We start from the raw sequence: 22,128 nt of genomic DNA, 5'->3' as shown, positions 1-22,128 counted from the left end.
GTCAATAGCATGGATCTGATAAACGAAGAGGGAAAAGAGAAAGGAGAAGCTAGATTCTATTGTACATTAAATCTTCTAGTACAAAACACCACATTTACATTCAGGCATTCTTGCTTCTGTAACCCCTAGTATATCCTCACGCACGCTTCATAGGACGACTTGATGCCATAAGAGATTCGAGCTTGGACACAAACTGTGCGCTCTTACCGGCTGTTTGATATGTCTCATTGTTGGCAAGATTCCTGATGACTTCGCCAACAACGGCAGACTTGCCGACATGTTCATCTTTGGTGTATTTCCCTTGAACCAAAGACTGTAACAGAAATCCTCGGTCGTCCGTGTTTAGAGGTGCAAGATCTATTTTTTCCGGTTCCACAAGATCGCCTGTGCGCTGTGAATAAGCATCCGCACGCTCTTGCGAAAGCCTCTGGGCTTCCACCAGGGCTTGCGATTTCTCCTCCTCGTTCAAAAAATGAACATATTGTCCATTCACAAGCCGCTGGCCAAGCTCCTGAGGTGGGATATATCCATTTGGCGTGCGATCGCTTAGAGATAGCAGCTTCTCGAGAACTGCGGAACGATGATCGCCAGAATTTGAGGGGAAAGAAGGCAGTGTCCTTTCCAGATTGGAAAGCATGGGGGGCTGGGGATTGTAATAGCTCGGGGAAAGTTTTGTTCGCTCTGCGAGTTTGCGATAGGCCTGTTCGATGTCGGACTTTTGCATGTCTCCCCCTTCCTCCAGGTCCTGTGCTCGGGCGATTCGTTTGCGAGGTTCTTTCTTGTTTTTCGGGGCGGCGGATTTAGTAGGAGACCGGGGCCCACGTCCGTATGCTGGGGAACCACTACGAGGGTTCCGGAAACGGGGATTTCTTATAACATTTGTAGGCGGACCACCGGCCCTGGGAGCTGCGAGAGATCGTGCGTCAAAGGCCCGTCGAGGGCCGGGGCGTTCGGAGTTCGCAGGCTTCGAACCAGTTCTTGGGGGGCGAGAATCGCCATTTAGAGAACGGCTCCAATTCGTGTTATCAAATCCTGTTTATATTTTCCGGCACAATTAGCGATGCAAGTAAGAGCCCCGACCACTGAGGTGGGATTTGAAGGAGAATCGAGAGGTTAAAAAAACTTACGCAGCGGCGGTTCGTCCGTCGCTCGTTGCTGGAAGACAGAGAACCGGCGGACAAGCGGCAATGTCCGGTCAAGCAGTCTAGCAGACCGAGGTCGCCAAACTGTCACACGATGTTGGAGCATCGTTGCTAACACTGAGGTGCTGGTGAAAACCTGGGGCTGGGCGGGTGCAGTAAAACTGAACCGGCGGAACGCGGTCCTGGTCACGTGGACCGCGCTCACGTCACCTGCGTCGAGGCGACGGGTGCTTTTCTCGCTGTCGCAGCTGTCTCCCTTCCTACAAAGAAAGCAAAAACAACCACAGTTTAACCTGCTTCACGTTTGGAACCGCGATACCCCGAAACATGATACGCCGAAAACCCACGGCTATCGCTATTACTTCCGAAGACCTTGTAGCCTTCGAAGAAGCTCGACTACACAAGCAGGCTGAACAAAATGATCCTCAGGACCATGCTAAATCCAAATCCACGTCCCGTGTCAATTTCGACCCAAGTGATGAATTGAAACCTCTGCCAGGCGATAAGGCGAGGATTGTTCGCTCACGTGAAGAGCGAATAGGCCTAAATCGACGCAATTAGTTGGCACTTTGACAGACAGGTATTGGGAGGGCGTGGACGATAAAGCACGGAACCATCCGCAGCAGCCAGAGAATTTGCATTAAACGGCTTTTGGTTTTCCCTCAACATGTCCCATGATTTATGATTATGTATTTATTCACGAAGTCAATCAACTTTATCCCATTGCCTCGGGTGTTTGCACTCCATTTTTGTGTCCTTCACACCGTGGGAAACCATAAGCTCTGAATGGAATGACGTTCGCGCGAAGTAGTACATTTTGTCTTTTAATTCCAGGCGACAAATAGCTCGGAAGAATTCGGGTGTTGCATCTTCTATTTCTTCGTTACGCAGCTCAAATCGAACTCTAACGGAGCAAGGATGGACACTTCAGATTTTATCGATTTAAAATGCGAAAGCCATTGGTTCTGGACAAAGGGTATACCTATATAAATAGCAAAGACACCAAGAGTCTCTCCAACGTCCTGGAAATACAAAAACAAAACAAAGAAAAAACGCCCCTCCGCATGACACGTTTAATTCAACATTGAAGACGGGTGACCAAACACGTGCTCATTGGGGTAGGGCACCCAAGGAAGCTGGCCCCGACCGAATAGACTAGCTCCTCTCTCACTTCTCCGGGGTTGGGGCCTTTTAACCCCACAGTCAACGCTGACGTTTCGAACTATGTTCTGCTCCAAGGTCGACCGAGTAGTTCCACCGCCGCTTTAGCCCATTAGGGTCGAACACGCTGGCAACACTCTGCTGCCAATCGCGCGCGGTGAATACGATTGGCTGTCCAGTGAATTGAGGCTGCGATAAGGCTTGCGCCTGTGGAACTGAAGGTATCTTGGCTGGTTGCCCATATTGAACAGGATACTGGCCCGCTAACGTATTTGGTACGCGCTGCGAAGGCATTGGCGGCGAATTCGTATTTACTGAGGATGATCCCATAGAAAACGCCATGTCCCATTGGCTATACTCAATTGTCAGCAATCTCGAGTGAGCCAGGATTAGTAGCGAGCTCCTTACTTTATGATGCGCGTAGGGTCCCAGCTGTTTTCGTCGACTAGTGGAACGTCCATTGAGTGGCCAGGAATCGTATGAGAGGGTATCATCCCTAATGATTGGAGCTGAGAGGAGTCGGACTTTGAATCTTCAGTACTGGCTGAAATGGGAGGTGAGATCGGATAAGTCGTATAACCCACTCTGTTTGAAACACCACCAGAGACATTATTCAACTGGGGTGTATAATGCGCATCAAGCGGCGGCGGGCTTGGATGGTATGGCTCCGAGGGACTCCCATAAGGAAATGTAGATCGGAGATCGAAGGGGCGATGTATGTCAGCGGAAAAAGCAAGACGCAAAGAATCGATCTGAGCCTGGATTTCTGGCATTGGCCAAGCCGAAGAGCAACGTTCAAGTATACGCATGTGTCGTGTGAAGTAATCTCGCGCGTCTGTGTGGAAGCTGGGATCAGGGGACGTTATGGCAACCTAGAAGTTATGAGTCCCAGTCCGACACGCGATGCAATCAAGATACCCATCAACCAAATGGAAACTCACCAAATGTAACATTGTGCAGGTCAGTATACAGTATATTGCAAAATTTATACCCCTTTGCATGAAAAGGAGACCAGAAAGACCACAGCGGTCCAGAATCGCTTCCTGAAGTCTACAGATATATTTTGCCGAGGCATAACATAGAGCCATATGGAGTTTTCCGCCTCCACCGGCTGCAAAAGACTTGGAAGCGAGCAGCTGGGGACGGTGCAATAAGATAATCCCTAGATGACAGTGCGAATGCATATTGCCCACGAAGTGAGAAGGTACCCAAGGAGGTGACCCGTCAGGAGGATAGTTCACTTGTAGATCAGGAGGTAGACTTTGGAGCCAATCAGTAAACAGCGGATTTTTCTCGACAAATTTTGGGTTTGCCCCCCAGTCCTTTTGTCTCTTGATTTTGTGATATATGTCGGTAATGATACGAATATGACGGGCATTTTGAACGAAATAGGCATACTGCCTTGATCTGTCGTTCTCAAACGGATCAAGGTCTTTGCTACTCAGCTCCGGATTCATATTGACGGTATCGGGATCCACGCCATAATCAGACCGACCTGTGAACATTAGAGTCGGGGAACTTCAAGAGATGAAAGAAAAGGTTCATACCTTGCGGCGCACCGATCATGACCTCGACAACTAAAAGTGCTTGCCACACCCTCGTCTGCACCAAACATTCCATTGGACTTAAATCACACGACCGATTCTCAGCATGCGTGGAATAGTGCTCATGGATATCCAAATCTTTGGACATCGAGACGATCGTTTTCACGGTTTGCCAGGAGCGATAGTAATAACCTTTCTTCGGTAGCGACTCCCTTGCCTTCAGAAGAAGGAGCAGCGCCTGTATCGTACTCAAGCGAGGCACATCCATAAAGCTTGATTCGTGTCCTAGAAATGATCGTGTTTTATGGTAAGTGTACCGGACCAACGGACTAGCCTAGGGGCTGGAAAACAAGGCGGGAAGGGGGTCTTTCTCACTGTTCGCCAATGCAAGCCACTGAGCCCCCTGGGCAGGATCATCCGATAATCTCCCTGAGCATGCCAGTAGTGCCTCCAGAAGGAGAGGAGAAATCAGGTGACGTTCGTGTTGCCACTGATAGTAGAGATGAGAGCGATGAACCACGGGCACATAAGGGTGTATATCATCAAAATAGATTTTAAAAAATTTCATAATCTCGTCATCAGCTGGCATTAGTTCTGGAGGGATTCGGATTGTCGAGCCCGCCCCAGTGTTAAGGGGAGGAAGTGTCCCTTCAGCTTCATCTTGTATTGGAACTTCCGGTTCAGTCCCCTCTCTCCTCTGTTGCCGGATATAAGGAGCTGCTGAGTGGTCAGTGGTATTCTTTATTTTGGCCACCGCCAATAAAGTTCTTGCAGTTGTTGACCTTACCAATGCCGGTCTCGTCTATTCTAAGCTCCCCGAGGACCTCGCTGAGACCTTCAGCAGTTGATTCAGGCTCCCCAAAAATGCTACCATCTACCGCCTGAGAAGAAGAAAACATTTGCGGTTGCTGATAGGAGTGGGCTGGTAGAGTAACGTGCGGTGACTGTACCTCATACACTCCAGGGTGCTGGGGAGTCGAATGAGGAAACTGTGGGAACACCCCCACCGCATCTGCGTACGGCTGAATGGCTCCCACGGAAGGCTGGCTGTTGCCTCTTAAAGGTTGGGGCATAGAAAACGATGATAGCGACGGCTCGGGTGCATCATGCGCTCCCAGAGAACCTGCCGAACCGGCCTCGACATTTGGTTCCGCGGAGAAGTCACCGTCCTGTCCAATCGTAGGGGGTACGCATACTAATTTAAGGCGAGTGCATGCCGAGCAGGGCCATGTATTTGTTGTCGCAGCATCACACTTGATCTTTCGTTTTCTGCAGCCATTACAGGCTCGCATCACTGAATTTTAGAGGGTTTAGTATTCGATATCCAGCACCCATAGATCAATGACATAACATACCCTTGAGTCTTTTGTGTCTGTTGTGCTCATCCACGAATACGTAATCTGCCGGTGACGTTAGCTTTTGGTTTGGCCGATTGACCAGGTCGACTCAGACGAGTTACATGGTCGCGCTTACTTTTATGGCCTTCCCTTGGAGGTCCCGTTGGGGTTGTGAACGAATAACTCTGCATTTTTGACGTCGAAAAGTCGAGGTGGTCGGGATTTATAGATGGCGCGAAGCGCAAACCAATGATATGATATGCCCTAGGTATATATTCCAATCAGATCTACCCGCAAGGCCAGCCTTGTCCAGATAAAACCAGTCTTGGAAGAATATGGGACTAGAAATTGCAATGGCGGTAGTGTGTAGCAAAGGCAAGACCGAACGGTATTAGGTCTATTCGACTTGGAGCTGAATGCAGACTAGTGGTCCGGCTTTTCTTGATCAGTCGACGCGCGTTTACAAAATCCGTGTAGTTGGGGCAGACAGCTGGAAGACGAAAGTGCCACGGATGTGTCTATATGTGCACGGGAAGGGTTGAACTTCAGCCTTGAGGCGTTAATCCTGCTGTATGGTACTAGGCGATTTGGCCGAATGTCTGTGTCCGCACCGGGACACCGGGATGGAAAGCGCCCTCTGAGGATTGGCGCAACGCCAAAAGATATCCCAAATTCAAGAAGTAGCAGGTATCGTGCGAATAATTTCTGCATATAGCATTAGGTCGAATCAAAACGAGGTAGACAATGATGCTTGCCACCAGTGGCATCAGCAGATTGAACTGTACCTTACAGTTGAAAGGGCGCTAAAAGCCTATCCAGCCTGCATTGTGGTTCAATACCATCGGTATTTCGGGCGAGTTCAGTTGAGGTTTGAGGTTAACATGCAAATTGGCTGGTACTTCAATCACAACTAGCAATCAGCATTTGAGTACATATTGGTTTGCGGTGGGGTTCAGCGGCAGAAAATCACGAGAGCCATTGGGACAAGGGAAGCCGGGTAGGTCAACAGGCGAGGAATTAAGGAGCAAGGGAATTTGGGGTCTGGAGAATCAGAGGCGCACTGACGCAATGAATTTCGCATGTGGAAATAGATAGCATGAAAGGCCGTGACAGACATGCGATAACCACCTCCTTGGCTACGGTTTAGGAGGCCGCCTGGCGCCTCATTGCTCTGAAAAACGGAAACGGTAAAATTTGAACGGTGAGCGGAGCTGGCGAGCGGTCAATAATATCGAGGGAGGTGTGGATGACAAGGGCGAGAGGGTGTGAGGTGCTAGAGCATGTCGAGAGGTTGAAGTGAAGCGCGTGTGTGAAAGGGCGGAATGCACTAAGTAGAGAGGGATCGCCTCGGAAGTTGAGGGGCCGCAGGATTGCCGCAGACTCGCGCTGCCCCCAGTAGCGTCCGCAATATGGCGTCAAGCAAGGCCCACGAACTTCTCCGAGTGACGATCCCAGCCGTCCATATTCTTCCTCCAATTATTGGGTAATAATATTACATTTCGTAAGATATCCAATCCAGTCAATCAGTGACTTGATACTTAACCTTGTACATACATGGATACCTACGGAGTATGTACTGTAGTCGGAGTACGGTGCAGGTACCTCCAGGGTACCCCGAGCGAGGTGTAACATGGTACCATACCAATACGGTAACGATACAGCGGGCGAAAGGAAAAGTCCCGGACCAACTAGGTTTAGCGCCGGACTTTCCCACCTTCTCCATCGCTCAGGCAGTCCCTTCGACTATGACTAACTAGCGAGTAGATCTGTACGGAGTACGGAGTACAGTCACTAGAGACTAAGTACCTTAGAGAGTTTACTCAATATATTTCCTGGTCTTCCTGTCTCTGAAACAAGTCGGCAGTGCACCGCATTTCTATATCGATCCCGTGCAATAGTGACACGCAGTAGTTTGCTACCCACGGCCTCGCTCGTCTATCTTATCTTATCCGGAAAATAGTTGTTACTCCAACGATTCGTTATTTGCCCCTCAATCAACGGCAGCATCGCCGCGGGCAGCGCGCCGGTCACTCTCACCCTCCCTTCTAAGGACAGAACTTCGACCTTGTTCTGTTCATCATGGCGTCTGAGATGCAAAATTCGAACCCTACGATCCTAAATTCCGCCGACTTGCCTACGCGGTTGCGTCCCGTAGTGTCTAAGTCCGGTGCCTTTAAGACCAGTAGTGTCTTTGCAACTGCGCTTCCTCCATATCCAATCGATCTCCTGTCCACTAGCCCTCCGTCGTCTGTGGAATCTGACAACGATGGTGATTTGATGGAAGAGCCTATTGACGAGCAGGAGATTTATGGTAAGTACGCAGCTGTGCGGGTATTGAGCAAGGTCCGATGTGTCCCCTCTGTCCCATTAAATGTCTAACAGATAGCACCTAGATCTTATCTCGACTATATCCGACCCGGAGCACCCGATATCTCTGGGAGCGCTTGCCGTGGTCTCGCTTCCGGACATCTCAATTGTACCAACGCTTCCAGATGTCCCGAATTCACCCCTGCGGACGGTCACCGTCCTCATAACTCCGACGATTACACACTGTAGTTTGGCTACCGTTATAGGACTCGGCGTCCGTGTTCGACTCGAGCAGTCTCTTCCACCCCGCTTCCGCGTCGATACAAGAATCAAAGAAGGGACACATAGCACTGGCGACGAGGTCAACAAACAGCTAGCTGATAAAGAAAGAGTGGCTGCTGCTTTAGAAAATGGGACCCTCATGGGTGTCATTGCTAAGATGCTGGAAACATGCCAGTAAAAGTCGTTCGGCATGATGCTCTATGAAATTGCCATCATGGCGTTGGTTGACATCCTTACGAAACGATGATGATCTTGTTGAACTATTCTTTTTCATTGAACAATCCTTTCATACTACATCGCGAAAATTATTAAAACCTTACAGCATACGGCGCCTCCTTTGCTCTCGTCTTGATTTTGGGTCACGAGTCTAGCACACCACTTTCCTTCAGACCTTTCCAAAGATCTGGCTCCAGGAATTTGCTCACGGTGACATCCTCCGCAAGCCCCTTTCGTCTCCTTGTTTTCAGCACGAAATCTCGAGCAGTGGCCATTGCAGGTGCCATCTCCAAGGGCTTGGTCTTGACCTCTCGATCTAATGGATCCCCTGGCACCACGCTCCACTTATCGAACACGAGACTTATGGAAGCTTGACCCTGCGTATGGATTCGAAGATCTGTCTCGAAACCAAAGGAGTCTATAACGGGAATCAGGCCGCGGACTGAATAGAGTGGCGTGCCCGCAATAGGCCCGTCGGAAAGGACGTGTCCTCTTCTACGCGAAAGGACTGTATACATTGATGCCACGGCATCTGCAGGCCCTGTCATCGCACAAGAGTAGATCGGCTCCATCAAGCGTGGCGATGCCATGAGGAACGAGGAGTAAACGGCGCGACGAGCCGTGGGAATGATTTGGCCCCCGCCTCTGTAGATAGCTTGGTCGGCTAGTGAAACATCCGTGAGTCTGAATTTGGTGTTCCGGATTGCTGTTATGTTTAACGTTAGAATTTATCGACAATGAGTTCAAAGCCTTGAACCTACAAGGTCTCAGACAATGAAGGATGGAAACTTACGCTCTTCACATAGAGGACCTTCTCTCGTTCCCCAGTTGAAACCCTGCGTAATGGAGTCTCTGACACTCCCGATTAGCTTCTTATCCACTTGGGATGGTAATGTGTCATCTTGTAATATATTAGGGCCCATTTCGTCAGGTCCAAAGGCCCAGATGCTTCTGGCTGCCAATTTATCCCAGTCATAGTTCTCTTCGAAGAACTTCGCCACTTTCCGAATTGGATCCTTGATACGAACTTTGCCGCTCTCAATGTCCTCGGCGATTCCGTCGTCCAGCGGTTCTGCGATCATTGTGATCTTATTTTTCTTATTCGGGGTGATTGAATAGCACATAATGGCTGACGTTTCCGCAACAGTCTCGCAAAAGCGTGTGACAGGATCCGAAACCTTGATTTCCATCTCCGAATATAATTTTCGAAGATCATGAAGGACGCAATCCATATAAAGTTCACCAGTGCCCAAGACAACGTGTTCCCCAGACTCCTCTACCTTGGTTGTGATTAGAGGGTAGCTTTTGTTGATTTTACGGAGACCATCGAGCATCTTCGGTAATTCAGACGGGTTAACCGGCTCAACAGCAACTTTGAAGATAGACTCGGTCAGGTTCCGAATGGGTTTGAAAATGTATGCGTCCTCCTCATCGGCAAGTGCTAAGGGCACCAGCGTGGCTGTTTTGACAATAGAATTGTCCACGCCGCCCAGGAGGACAAGATTTCCTGCTGGCACTCCACTGGTAGGAATGTTGTAGCGGGTCTCAGCAATCCACGTGTCAGATATGGTCGCAGTAACCATATCTTCCTCATCTTCCGGGGTATAGCCCTCGCCCAAGACCCGAACCTGCTGGCCAGGTCGAGCGGTTCCACTCATGATCCTCCCGAAAGCATTGAAGCTTGAAGCATCGGAGCTGTTAAACAGTTTGGTGACATGAATGACCAGTGGTCCGTCCGCATCGCAGGCGGTCATCGCGGCGGCTATTTTAGTGTTGAGTGGCCCAGTGTAGTGTTTCTCTAACTTGTTCCGAGCACCTTCTAATGGAGAAGGCACATGCTGAATGATCATGTCCACAAATCCGGTCGCAGGACCGAAAAATTGTCCACAAACAAGATTCAGCAGCACCTTCGCATCTGACTTCAATTGGGATGGTTTCAAGTTGATACCCACACCTGCAAGTGTCTCTCTCAGATCCTCCGCGCTTTCACTGATAGTATGAGAGTAGAGTTTGTAGATTGGCTCCAAAACAAAATGTACAAATGTTCGTTTGGAGCTCTCCTCTACACCCTTGCGCGTAAATTTCCGACTCCGGGGGTTAAAGAAAACGTCACCCCAAAGACGAAGGGCAAGATCGGCAGTCTCAATCTGGGGATAAGTCTCTGCGTACATTTTCGCAAAGGATTGCAGTGTGAAGCACCATCCCATTGAAGCACAGGCAAAAGCAACGTTTCCTTTCTCGGGACTCAACCGTCTGCTTTCACCTTGCCCTGGCAGAATGTTTTCAATGACCGTGTTGACCTCCTCAATAACATGCTTCAATTTGAAATAAGCGTCATTGGGCGGTATCTTCAGTTCTAGAATCAATCTGTCCATCTTGTTCACCACCAGCGTCAAGGGAAGATCTTCCAGCACCGCGTGTTTGATCATTTGCTCGGTGTTTGCCTGCACACCTTCCACGATGTCAACAACTAGAACTATACCGTCGACCAGTCTCGAGGAAGCAGCCACTTCATCCACAAAATTCACATGCCCAGGGGTATCAATCATGTTAAATAAATGAGATTTCCCCTTTGTGCTTTGGAGAACAAGGCTCATGGGAGATGACTTGATTGAAAGCCCCCGAGACCGTTCCAAAAAGTGAACATCGGTATACCGGAGTTGTTCCTCGCTTTGCGTGCCTGTTCGCGCCTGTAGGCGCTCAGATAGGTCGTGTGTTTGCATGACAAACATATCCATGAGAGCCGTTTTCCCATGGTGTAAATGTCCCACTAGAGCAATATTCCTGACTTGGTCGGGGAAGTTGAGTAGATCTGTCATGAACTCCCGAGAGAAATGGACAGGCGGTAGCTCGGCCTCTTCGACCGCAAATTTCCGTTGTTGAACGGGAGCAATGATGGGCTCCGAAAGAGGTTGCGTATCCTCTTCTTGAACTAAGGTTTCGACACCTTGATCGTATACCTGCTGGGCGCTAGGGTAGTACTGCTTGTCTTCATGTAGAATCACGGCATTTGAAGGGCCCTCTACTCGTAGTCAGCTAAGATTACCCGGAGGTCGAAAAGCCTGGAGATGGGAGCTCACCATCAACCTCCATCAATTGCTCTTGATTGTCGATATCGTCTTCGTCCTCCCCAAATGCCTCGTCGAAGGCGAAAGTTGAAGGTCGAGCTTCCTCATGGTCGACCTCCTCATCCGAGTCAGCGGCCTCGCCAATGTAATTGCCAAACCTGTGGGAGGATATCTATCAGCCAATGGTATTTAACGGGTCAGGAATCCAATTCGGCAGAAGCATACTCGTCGTAAAGATCATCCATGGTGGTGTGGGGAAGATGGTTAACCAGCCAGAAATTGTCGCCCGTAGTGAAAGCGGCGCGTCGCTTTTTTCCTGCCGGAGCTGAAGTCGGCGGCGCCCCGAGTGGTCCGAGCTTGGCATGCGTTGTTTGTCACGGCCCCGCCGCTCCTAGTCAACTGCTAGTTAATTATGCCGCTTAAAAAGTAGGGAGGGGCCTTCCCATCTCATCTCATCCCACCTCTTCTCTAGCTTTGTTCAAGCCTTCCGACTAGCTCACATCCCACCATGTCTTCTCTTCCTCCTGTCTACATCGTTTCGACTGCTCGGACCCCTGTGGGATCCTTCCTGGGGTCAGTGCCCCCGAATCCCTCTCCGATAAACTAAAAAACATATGCTAATGTCTTTTCGCAGCTCTCTCTCGAGTTTGACTGCCCCGCAGCTTGGTTCCCATGCGATCAAGTGTATGGCAAGCTGGCTTAGCACCCTGCCCTTTTCGATATGCTAACTCCGCTCTGAATTAGCCGCTCTCAGCAGAGCTGAAGGAGTCAGCACCTCAGATGTTCAGGAAGTCTTCTTTGGCAATGTTCTTTCCGCAAAGTAAGTCTTGGCTTTTTTTTTATAGCTAGTCCAAATAGCCTGTCCTTACCTTTTGTTTCAATTTTAGTGTTGGCCAGAATCCTGCCAGACAATGTGCTCTCGGTGCCGGCCTGGAGGACTCCACTGTGTGTACCACCGTCAACAAGGTGTGCGCATCTGGCCTGAAGGCTGTCATCCTTGGAGCACAGACCATCATGACTGGAAATGCTGATGTTGTCGTGGCCGGTGGTGCTGAATCCATGTCTAATGCTCCTCACTACCTCCCAAACCTTCGTTCGGGTGCGAAATATGGTCACCAAAGCTTGGTGGACGGAATTATGAAAGATGGCTTGACGGATGCAGGCAAACAGGAACTCATGGGCCTACAAGCCGAGGAATGTGCCCAGGACCATAGTTTCACCAGGGAAGACCAGGATAACTATGCCATTCGAACCTATGAGAAAGCCCAAGCTGCCCAGAAGGCCGGACTTTTCAATGATGAAATTGCGCCAGTCGACCTTCCTGGTTTCAGGGGCAAGCCCGGTGTGACCGTCGCGCAAGACGAGGAGCCCAAAAACGTGCGATGATCTCCCCTTTACACTCTCTTCGATCCACTAATTAATACTAACATGTATATATCCCTGTCTTAGCTTAACCCTGACAAGCTCCGGGGCATCAAACCCGCGTTCATTCCTGGTTCTGGAACGGTCACGGCGCCCAACTCGTCTCCACTCAACGATGGTGCTGCGGCTGTGGTGTTGGTCTCGGAAGCTAAGCTGAAGGAGCTCAATCTGAAGCCCGTCGCAAAGATTCTTGGATGGGGAGAAGCTGCTCACCAGCCCAGCAAATTCACGACTGCCCCAGCACTTGCTATCCCCAAGGCTCTTAAGCACGCTGGTATCAGCCAAGATGCCGTGGATGCATTCGAGATCAATGAGGCATTTAGTGTCGTTGCTCTTGCCAACATGAAGCTACTCAACATTCCGGAAGAAAAGGTGAACGTTCACGGTGGAGCCGTTGCTATCGGCCACCCTATCGGAGCTAGTGGTGCTCGCATCTTGACTACGCTGCTTGGTGTTCTCAAGGCAAAGAACGGCAAGGTTGGCTGCGTCGGAATTTGCAATGGTGGAGGAGGTGCTAGCGCCATGGTTGTTGAGTCGCTGGCATAATTAAGAGGATATAACCTATTTTAAGGGCTCTATAATAGCAGGTCAAACTCTGCAGCATGTGTCCAAGGCGCTCACTGGCAACATGTAAAAGTGGGTACTTCTTTAGGAACTTTGAGATGACTTTTTTTTCTTCTTTCTTCCTTTCATACCACACACAGAAAATGCTCTTAACAAGAGTCACTGCATAGATGGGAAGCCTCTCGTGCTCAAACGTCATTCCGGGCCCGGTGGGCCTAATCTAAATACTGCAGAAAATAGTGTCTTCTCCAGCTAAGCCGAAGGGCCCCCTTTCCCGAGGCCATTCACCGGCAGTTCTGTTGGTTAGACATGATGGATTCAATTTGTCAGGAGTCTGATAGTTTTGCAGCAGCTGCTAGGCTCTGAGCACCGGTCAAGGTAAATATTATAACATACTACATTGACCTCTGCAGGAGTAGTCCCCGCGAGCTTACGAAGTGGGGTTCGAGTGAATAGCCCACAGATTAACGATGGCAGTAGAATCATGAAAGCGGCCGTAGTCTAGTTTGGACTATACATATATATATATTCAAATGTCCCCATTTCCGACTGCTGATGATGAATTTGGCACAAGTGAGGCCGTCTAATCAATTAAGCAAACGCACCGACTAGAGCCATCAGTACAGCTCCACTAGCAACTGCGATACAGGCCTCGACACGTCGCCGACCCCTCAGCGTTGCATAGCTTGCATCGCTGAGAAAATCCTCTGCCAGAAGCTCTACAAGCCCGGCAAAAAGGAGAAGCCCGCTGCTAATAGCATTGGTGATGCCCACCATAAGCAGACCCGTCGTGCTGGCAGGGTCGTATAGATTGTGTAACATTAAGCCAATAGCTTGCCCAATAGGTGTGGTCATCCCGTACGCAAGACACATAAGCCATGGTTTCATAGAAGATGGGGAGAAAAGGTCAGGAATAAGAGATGCGATGCGTGACCCAAGGGCAAACCCTTCAAAGGTTTGGTGGAAACAAATGGCCACGAGGAGAACAAGGAACGATGTTCCCGTTGCAACGCTGACCGCCATACCAATAAACACACTATGGAAAAGAATCCCTGCCTCGAGAAGGAGACACTGGAGCAACTGGCGCTGCGGGTTCTGCAAATGTAGGGTTGTGTCCGCCGGTGGGCGGAATTCAGGTTCATGCGAATGACGACCTTGAGAATGGCAGTCCTGCTGCCCACTGGTATAAGAGACATCACGAGAGTTGGAACCGTCAAAGTCCAAGTCGTCTTCTTCCTTTGGCTCTGTCGTGTTCTTCGAATGCACTTGCCCATTCTCACCTGAAGGATGCCTTGACGCAGAGCTGGACTGCTGTGCCGTGCTAGGCATTGGTTCGGCTTCCTGAATTCTGCCCAGCGGAATGTGGTTGGCCACTGAATCCTGTCCTTCAAGCATCGAGTAGTGGGAATCCAGGTTATGATCGTCATGTGGAACCTCTAGGCCAACGTCGCTAATCAGCTGATCATACTCACTTCCATGCACATGTCCTGCCCCTTTCATGGCGAAGAACATCTCAACCACCACTACCACAAAGACCGACACCATGGCAATGAATCCAGCCATGGCACGATAGCCTTCACTCCAGAAATGTGGAAGACATGGGTCCGTCAAAGAAACAAATGCCGTCGGAAGCAAGTGGACGAAAGCCGTGGCAATCAAAACCCCCGTTCCAAAATGACGAGACAGGAACAGAAAACGACGTGGTATAGGTAGGCGCGGAAATCGGCGGGCCAGCACAGGAAATGAACACGCTTGAGTGACAACAATAGGTTAAAAACAGTCATTGACACAAAGGATGGACTAATGTGTGGTACCTAACGTGCTCAATGCCAGGATGAGAAAAAGCGCCATAACATGGATTGGTGTATTATAAACACCCGGTTCCGATGAACCGCATACGGGCTTTTCATCGCGCAAGCCTCGTGCCTTGCTCCGCCGCGCAAGTTCTGCCTGTAAAGCAGCGCCGGATAGATCAGATATGGAAGTAGCGGTCCATTGAAGGCCTACAATAGTTGCATATCCATGTCAGCAAAGGGCGATCTATGTTTTGTTCATGTAATACCGGGGTCAAGGGAGGTGGGACTCCTCAATAAGAGCAAGTCGAGTTGCTCTCAGTACTCACTAGATTCTGCCATCCTACGCTGGTACAATTTCATGTATTCGGCCATTCTGATTCCAAGTGTCCAAGTGTAACATTCCTTGTCTGGACTTTATTGTATGTACATGACCCAGAAGTCAACAGGTGGGCGAGGTGTCTCGCAACAAGTTTCGAAGGTCCGATCGGCTCTGGTTGGCAGAGCCGTTGTAGGATAGATGAAGCCAACCCCAATAATTGATCGAAGATGGAATCCAGGGATGGAGAGTGCGGGGTTTGTTAACCTGTCTGGCTAAGTGCCTGTGCGGTAGACGGAGTTTCAAAGTTAGTAGTTGAAAGCATGTATGTTGCGGAGCAATAGCACGATGGAGTTCGAAGTTCGAACACGCAACAATTTACGATAACGATCTTATCAATCAATCAGCTTACCTTTCGCTTAGTAACACGAGTAGGTCGCTCCAATCAACTAACGTAATCCACCACCGAGCCGCCACTAACTACCGAGCCGCCACTTTTGCTTGATTTTCCACACCTGGAGATAGATTATGGCCTTTATCAACAAAACAATTGTATTTCATGAAAACTAATTACTATTGCTATTAGAACAACTAGTCCTTTTATATCCCAAAGTATTGCAATCAGAACATCGTGGTGGAGCTCGTACGCGTGGCCCAACTGCAGAAAGCGCTGGATCTATAGAGATAGTATCCAGAGCTTCATGAACCTCATTCTCACGCTGGAATCGCTCTGAGCCTTCCTGAATAGTCATACCCTCTGTAGTAGCTAGCTGTCTAGTAGAGCGCTTCCGCTTTCGACGCTGCTTCTCATTAGAAGCGCGTAGATCGCCTATTTCGTTCCGTGCTAGAATAAGCTCATTAAGATGCAATTCATGACCTTTAATAAGCTTGTCTAATCGCGTTTCTAGCGAAGATGAAGGGGCTCTGCGCACGCGCCTTAAGCAGCTTTTTCACTGTGGATGCCTGCCTCTCTAGCTGCCTAGTAGTATAGGGTGTTCTAGGTGCTGAATTAGTTGATCGACTGCCGGGTGGTGTAGGGATCTTAAGTTGAATATTTAACTGACTGAGCACCCTCTCCGGATTGAAAGGAATTAGACCAGTTGCAGAGAATCCACTACTAATATTACTAGTAGTATAGATCTATCTCTGCACGCGCTTGAGGATAAGCTTCGAGAAAGTCAAGCTTATCAATATGGTTGAATCCTAAGCGCATTTTGTTTTCCACTAAACGTCCGTACGCGCGCTTTAGGGGCGAAAAGCAGCCAACATCCAAAGGCTGTAAGAGATGTGATGAATGGGCAGGCATGCAGATAGGAAATCATTCTCACTGCATATCTGGTCGAATTGAGGCGTAAGATGGCTACCATGGCCATCAAGAATAAGCAAGCGATATCTCCCAGTCGTACGGCCAGTAGTAGCAGGAATAAAGAGATTTTGAAGCCAGCGAAGCCCAATCTCATCAGTAGTTCATCCATTACTACTGACTTCAATTCTCCAGTCGCGTGGTAAGGCCTTATCTTGATACCAGCCCTCTATATGGACCTTTCCTTTGGAAGTAATACATGGAGGAAGCGCCCATCCAGTAGAGTTGATACATTCAATAGAGATAACCCATTCCCGATTGCCTGGCTGTACATGAAAGGGCTTCCCAGACATCTCAGCTCTAGTAACTACTTTAGCAGTAGCTACTGGCCCTATAGCGAAGCAGGTTTCATCGAAGTTGTAGATATCTTCCAGTGCGATACCATGCTGCATTATAGTGATTTGTATGCGATCAAACCACTCCCTAATAATCTTAAGGTCTTCGCATTTAGCACGCTGATGATTATATCGTCGAAAAAAGCGTGTTTTAAGTTCATCACGTCGTTTGATAAACTTATAAACCCGGTTCTCTCCAACTGATTGAATAAATATAGCATCGCGCTGAGCAAGTAGAATATTGGCCATTTCTCGTATATGAGACGGTCAAAGAACTGCTCCACGTCGATACAATGATAAGATCCATTGTACAAGCGATTCTTCTTCATTTTAAGTCATTTTATGGCTATTTGCGCGTAACTCTTTGCGATAATTGCTGCCGCGTAGTCTGTCGCGTAAAGTTGAACGAGGTACATTGTATACGCGCGCAGCTTTAGCAACCTGTGTAGTTTGTTTCTTTTCTATAGCAGAGATTGCTAATAGAATCCTTCCCTCCTGCTCAGTTGAATTTCTTGAATTTTGACGCGCTTTTGGAGGCAAGGTGGATGGTTGACTTGAGTGAGTATTTTGACTAGGACAAAATGCGATGAGGTGGCGGCTCGGTGGTTGATTACGTTATCAATCAACTAGTTAACTAACTATAACTAACTATGGGATAGAAGGGAAAAGTGATTAGTTAGTTTGTTCAGCCAAACAAACACCTCTTGATTTCAATGGTTAATGAATTGGACGATAATCGATAATTTGGGTAGCTACTCCGTATGTCGTTACCGCCTGCATAATTGGGAGGGGAAAGACTTGCTTTCGTTGTGTTCTTTCTATATATATCATTAAATCTACTTATATTCATGGTCTATTTCTTAATTTGGTCCAACCGCTTGTCCCCCTCAACCCGTTAGATTTGTGGGGTTCGCCAGAGGTAACCGCATTAACAGCGCTGCTTTCGGGATGCGCGGTGTTTGAATAGCCGTCCTGGTCATGGGGCGGATCGCCTTCATTGATCGAGGGTGGATACATGATTTCCTGGGACGCATCATCCCATTCTCTCCTTTCCAGTAGTTCCCATTCTGCGCTTGCCATTTCTCCCAAGAGCACCGACTTCAGCTTGTCGGCGATTTTAGTTGGAGATGGCAATCTCCAAGTTCGCATAAATTCGGCGCCATCTGAGGCACATAAAAAGGAGTGCACAGTACCGTGTGAATAATGTCCAAGCATAGGGAACGACTTAGTTCTCTGAATTGTTGTTTTCGGTGTGTCTTTGGAAAATTTCGTTTTGGGTTGCATTTCGCGACCAGGGACTGCCGTCACCAAAGTCAAGGGTTGTGCAGGCGAGGCGAAAAGTAGCTGCCACATGTTCCTTCCCAAATCACATATTTCCTCCCAAGAGTCCGATGCTATATTAAGCCCCTGTGTTCGGCATAGCCACGATACATTCCAAGCCAGTAATGTCGCTCCCTCGAGGATGAGTGCATATGCTCCCGGGTCTTCGCTGGCCAGCTTTGGTAGTGTTTTGTCCGTGCGGAGAGGACGAGGACGAGGGACACGAGACCCAAAATCTTCTGATCGTGGCACAGAGCTAGTTGTCATGTGCGGGGCAGACGTCGCAAACCCTGCTTCGTGTGAAATATACGACCCAGAAGGTGACAGTATAGTAGTGGTGGGTTGATTTCTATGGGGAAGAGATATTTCAGCAGGGAGCCTGAGGGACAAATAATTGGAAATTAATACAAGGAGGTGGGCAATGTAGCCGAATGAGGTCGAAATTTGAGCTGGTGTTGCGCCTGCTTAGATATTATTATTTGCAGATTCAGTTGCAAGGTCGAGATAACTTTCCATTCATATCCTTTAGGTTTATAATCGGTACCCCGCCGATATAATAAGTCTCTTTAAGTTCACCATCTCTCTTCTTGACTTTTTGGCGTAAACCGTACAGGTTGGCGGCTTCCCGGCACAAAAAAATTCGGGCTTCTGCGGTCTTGCTATGTTGCGAGTGCCATAGATGGTCCGTTCTTTTGGTGCTATTTTGAATCCCAGCCAACATCGTAGCCTCCCGTTCCGCAAGTTGATAGTTAGCAGACTCGGCATCCGACTTTTGTTGGGCTAACTCCAGTCTGCGATGGGAAATGTCAAGTCGTCTGTCCTTGATTTCTAACCTCAGTCTTTCGATCCGATTTGTAAGGCCCTTAATCCTGGCAGATGACTTGGACTTTTCGTCAATGATAGTCTGAATGGTCCATGATCTGTACTGCCTATCTTCAAACTTGGTTTCTTGCTTGTCGGGTTGAGCAGAGGATAGGCTTCGAGCGCCGTCAAGTGCGACTGCATTCTCGATTTGGCGCGATATTGACTCCCTTTCAAGAAGGATCCGAACATTTTCATGGTGCAGATGATAGAGGCGATTGCGGGCGCAGGTGGGGCAAAAGAGTTGTCGGTGTTGTGCCAGAGTACGCTTGCAGACGTGGCAACTCATTTCAGCAGCAGTCTTTGTCGTTGTGTTACTGATCTAGCTCAGTTCCAGGCCCTTCAACGGATGTACGATGGTCTTGGTAGGAAACACATCAAAGCTATGATAATGGGATTTGGGATCCTTCATGGCTTGGAATGCATCAGGTATGGGGGAAATATCCAGGACAAGATATGGGAGTTTGAGAGAAATCTGCAATGCAAGGGATCTTTGCTAATACGGAGGCAGGCAACACCATGCCTAGCCTATCATCATCACCTGACAATCTGAAGGTAAGCGGAGTGACGTGACGCGGTTCCAGTTCAAGTGAATCAAGCCGGATGACGGACCAACTATTTCACCGATCAGAATTGTGGTTCTTATGTGGCGTATTCCGTAACTAGTGCCAAGTAAGAACCTTCCAGTGCGCCTCTACGGACGGTGACAGTCAATTATTATATCATTGAAGATTATGAGCCCAAAATTGCTCTAAAATAAAATTCAACAACTAACATCAGCCGGTGACATAGAGTAAATAGTAAAAAGGTTAAACAAAATAGTCATGCCCGGGATCGAACCGGGAACCTTCTCGGATTTCAACTGCTGTGAGCGAGACGCCATAACCATTAGGCCACACGACTTAGAATAAAATATTCCAGGCCTTTTTTGACATCGAATACCTACGTTAAGTATCACTCTAATACCGTCGTTCTGATGTTTGGCAAGGGCGTACGAAAATACATTCGTAAAAAATCTATTATCTAAGCACTCCTACCTAGGCCTCGCCCTCACCCGCGGGTGGAGGGTCAAAAACCGACCCACGGGTGAACCTCAGAGGGTGGAGGGTGCCAAGGAGGGTAAGGCGCACAAACAAGACAAACATACAAAGATACTCTGTTGCATAAGTCATGAATATTTCAGCTGAAATTTTGGGTATTTCCTATACAAGATGTACTCGGCTGGATGCTTTAAATGATCTTATGCAAGAAACTGTTTACGAATAATTTGTATTTGTGAATGTATTTATATTTATTTTTAAAACTAGTTCTCAATCTCAAACCCATCTGGTTGTCTAGGTCTCTTTCGTGCTCTCCCTGGAAGACGTGGCAGCTCATCATGCTCAGTATTATCATCATTACATGATTCACTGTCTATACTAATTTCCTCTGAAGTCTTCTCCTCTAGATAGACACTCCGTGATCGTTTGCTTCTTGATTGGATAGCTTGCTCAGTTTGCGTAGCCGGTGGAGTCCTACCCGCGACTGCGACTGTAGACCACCTACTGTAGCGGTCCAATAAGTACTTTTTATAGGCAATTCCCGTCGAGAAATTTGAATGCCAAATATTATGAGACATACTAAAAATAGTCGACTCTTTTTTAATACCACACAAAAAGAAGCAGAGATACATAGTAGAACAATATTTTATAGCAGTAGCAATTATCAGTGGCGGACCGGTCTACCTGTGTCATATTAGGTATTCTGGAGTGGGTAGGTAGGTCCCTTACACATACTATATAAAGTTTAGAGAACCTTCCATATATGCCTATAGTTCAACTCTACATCTGCCTTTTGACCCGATTTAGATCAGTTCTGGGGTTGCAAAATCCCTCGTAAACAGTTTTGAAGTCATTTTTCATATGAAAAAAATCTCTTCTCTATAGTGCAGAACAATTCATGGCTTATTAATCATCCAGTCGCGTGGCCTAATGGTTATGGCGTCTCGCTCACAGTATCAAAGCTCCGAGAAGGTTCCCGGTTCGATCCCGGGCGTGACTAGTTCACTCATATTATTAATTTTCATACTATTGATTCCTTTTTTTTTAAAATAACTGGCGAAACTGACCTAGCGACCTGGCGAGCAGAACCCTCGTGTCAGTACCTATCAAATACCCGGATGTATCCCAATCGGGTAGGTATTGTGCTGTAATTATGTAGATACTCGTTTATTTCAACACGAGTACCTTACAATACCTTACATGGGGACGGATCACTCCACCGCCGTAAGAAGCATTCCATCTGTACAGTTCACCTGTCCGTACCGACAGCAGAGCAAGGCAACCTGAGCATTCTTCTAACAGAGTAGATCTCCTACTTCTGGCCATCTTTCCCTGTTATTTCTCTTTTGAACATTGTTTCTTCCCATCTGATGAATTGTCGTTGGAAGTGAACCATAATCAGTGGTTGTACGCAAAAAAAAAAAGACGATCAGGTCCATCCTACTCTGATCGATACCCCCTATAATATCCCAGTCAAAGTCACAACACATAAGCATGTCGACCAAGGAACTTGAGAGCCTCGACTGGGAGCAACTTCATAAGAATTTTGCTCACGCCATGGAGGAGCATGGACAAACTGAGGATGAGCTGCGAGCCCGAATTTCGAAGCTGCTCGAGGTAATCTAAATACTCTCTTTGTTGCTGGGTTGTTCACTACTGATCTCGCCTAGGTTTTCATGGCTTGGTCTCAGGTAACTGTTGTCCGGGACGAGGCAAGAGCACTAAAGAGGTTCGGACCCATCGGTGAAGTACTCATTTGGCATTTGTGGACTCAATCTTTACAGATTCAAGACACAAATGCAGCACGTGCAGAATTCAGAAGAGAGTCTAGAGAAGAGAAGACAACATTGTAGGTGATAAGTTAAGAACTTCTGCTTTCGAAAAGCGAAGGTATGATTAACACTTTCCTGGCAGATGTTGATGTTGTGAAGGCATTTGAAAGCGCCCTTGCATTGTTAAATGATCGAATTAAGGCTTAAACCCTGATTGCGAGTAACTAAAGTACAACCAACTCCCCGGCCCCAATTTATTTCAAAAAAGCGACAGATTCCACG

General features: G+C 48.2%; 7 protein-coding genes across 7 annotated transcripts; 3 read left to right on the top strand and 4 right to left on the bottom strand.

Moving 5' to 3' along the window:
- Positions 1–136: 136 nt before the first annotated feature.
- KD926_000548 (putative C6 finger domain protein) lies at positions 137–5,375 on the bottom strand (the record flags this gene model as incomplete). The annotated part of the gene is made up of 11 exons (XM_053096464.1): positions 137–1,032; positions 1,128–1,402; positions 1,669–1,685; positions 2,388–2,655; positions 2,712–3,175; positions 3,245–3,798; positions 3,851–4,132; positions 4,223–4,564; positions 4,635–5,141; positions 5,203–5,247; positions 5,321–5,375. The coding sequence occupies 11 exons, from the start codon at positions 5,373–5,375 to the stop codon at positions 137–139; spliced, it is 3,705 nt and encodes a 1,234-aa protein (XP_052959618.1).
- Positions 5,376–7,263: 1,888 nt separating this feature from the next.
- On the top strand, positions 7,264–7,951 carry KD926_000547 (iron-sulfur cluster assembly protein CIA2; the record flags this gene model as incomplete). Its single annotated transcript, XM_053096461.1, has 2 exons — positions 7,264–7,495; positions 7,578–7,951. 2 exons carry the CDS (start codon positions 7,264–7,266, stop codon positions 7,949–7,951), a joined length of 606 nt encoding a protein of 201 aa, XP_052959617.1.
- A 181-nt stretch (positions 7,952–8,132) lies between these two features.
- KD926_000546 (116 kDa U5 small nuclear ribonucleoprotein component) lies at positions 8,133–11,302 on the bottom strand (the record flags this gene model as incomplete). Its single annotated transcript, XM_053096460.1, has 4 exons — positions 8,133–8,695; positions 8,783–11,011; positions 11,070–11,215; positions 11,283–11,302. The coding sequence occupies 4 exons, from the start codon at positions 11,300–11,302 to the stop codon at positions 8,133–8,135; spliced, it is 2,958 nt and encodes a 985-aa protein (XP_052959616.1).
- Positions 11,303–11,565: 263 nt separating this feature from the next.
- Positions 11,566–13,025, top strand: erg10B (acetyl-CoA C-acetyltransferase; the record flags this gene model as incomplete). Its single annotated transcript, XM_053096459.1, has 5 exons — positions 11,566–11,630; positions 11,692–11,741; positions 11,802–11,877; positions 11,945–12,434; positions 12,507–13,025. The coding sequence occupies 5 exons, from the start codon at positions 11,566–11,568 to the stop codon at positions 13,023–13,025; spliced, it is 1,200 nt and encodes a 399-aa protein (XP_052959615.1).
- A 609-nt stretch (positions 13,026–13,634) lies between these two features.
- Positions 13,635–14,606, bottom strand: KD926_000544 (putative ZIP family zinc transporter; the record flags this gene model as incomplete). Its single annotated transcript, XM_053096458.1, has 1 exon — positions 13,635–14,606. The coding sequence occupies one exon, from the start codon at positions 14,604–14,606 to the stop codon at positions 13,635–13,637; it is 972 nt and encodes a 323-aa protein (XP_052959614.1).
- Positions 14,607–17,699: 3,093 nt separating this feature from the next.
- Positions 17,700–18,440, bottom strand: KD926_000543 (uncharacterized protein; the record flags this gene model as incomplete). The annotated part of the gene is made up of 1 exon (XM_053096457.1): positions 17,700–18,440. The coding sequence occupies one exon, from the start codon at positions 18,438–18,440 to the stop codon at positions 17,700–17,702; it is 741 nt and encodes a 246-aa protein (XP_052959613.1).
- A 3,128-nt stretch (positions 18,441–21,568) lies between these two features.
- On the top strand, positions 21,569–22,053 carry KD926_000542 (uncharacterized protein; the record flags this gene model as incomplete). The annotated part of the gene is made up of 4 exons (XM_053096456.1): positions 21,569–21,691; positions 21,745–21,803; positions 21,859–21,923; positions 21,989–22,053. The coding sequence occupies 4 exons, from the start codon at positions 21,569–21,571 to the stop codon at positions 22,051–22,053; spliced, it is 312 nt and encodes a 103-aa protein (XP_052959612.1).
- Between the last annotated feature and the right edge of the window lie 75 nt (positions 22,054–22,128).

The sequence above is a fragment of the Aspergillus affinis genome, assembly GCF_023601865.1.
Source record: "Aspergillus affinis strain CMG 70 chromosome Unknown NODE_10_length_487445_cov_86_957759, whole genome shotgun sequence".
NCBI lineage: Eukaryota > Fungi > Ascomycota > Eurotiomycetes > Eurotiales > Aspergillaceae > Aspergillus > Aspergillus affinis.
This window is presented reverse-complemented; position numbering and strand designations above follow the sequence as displayed.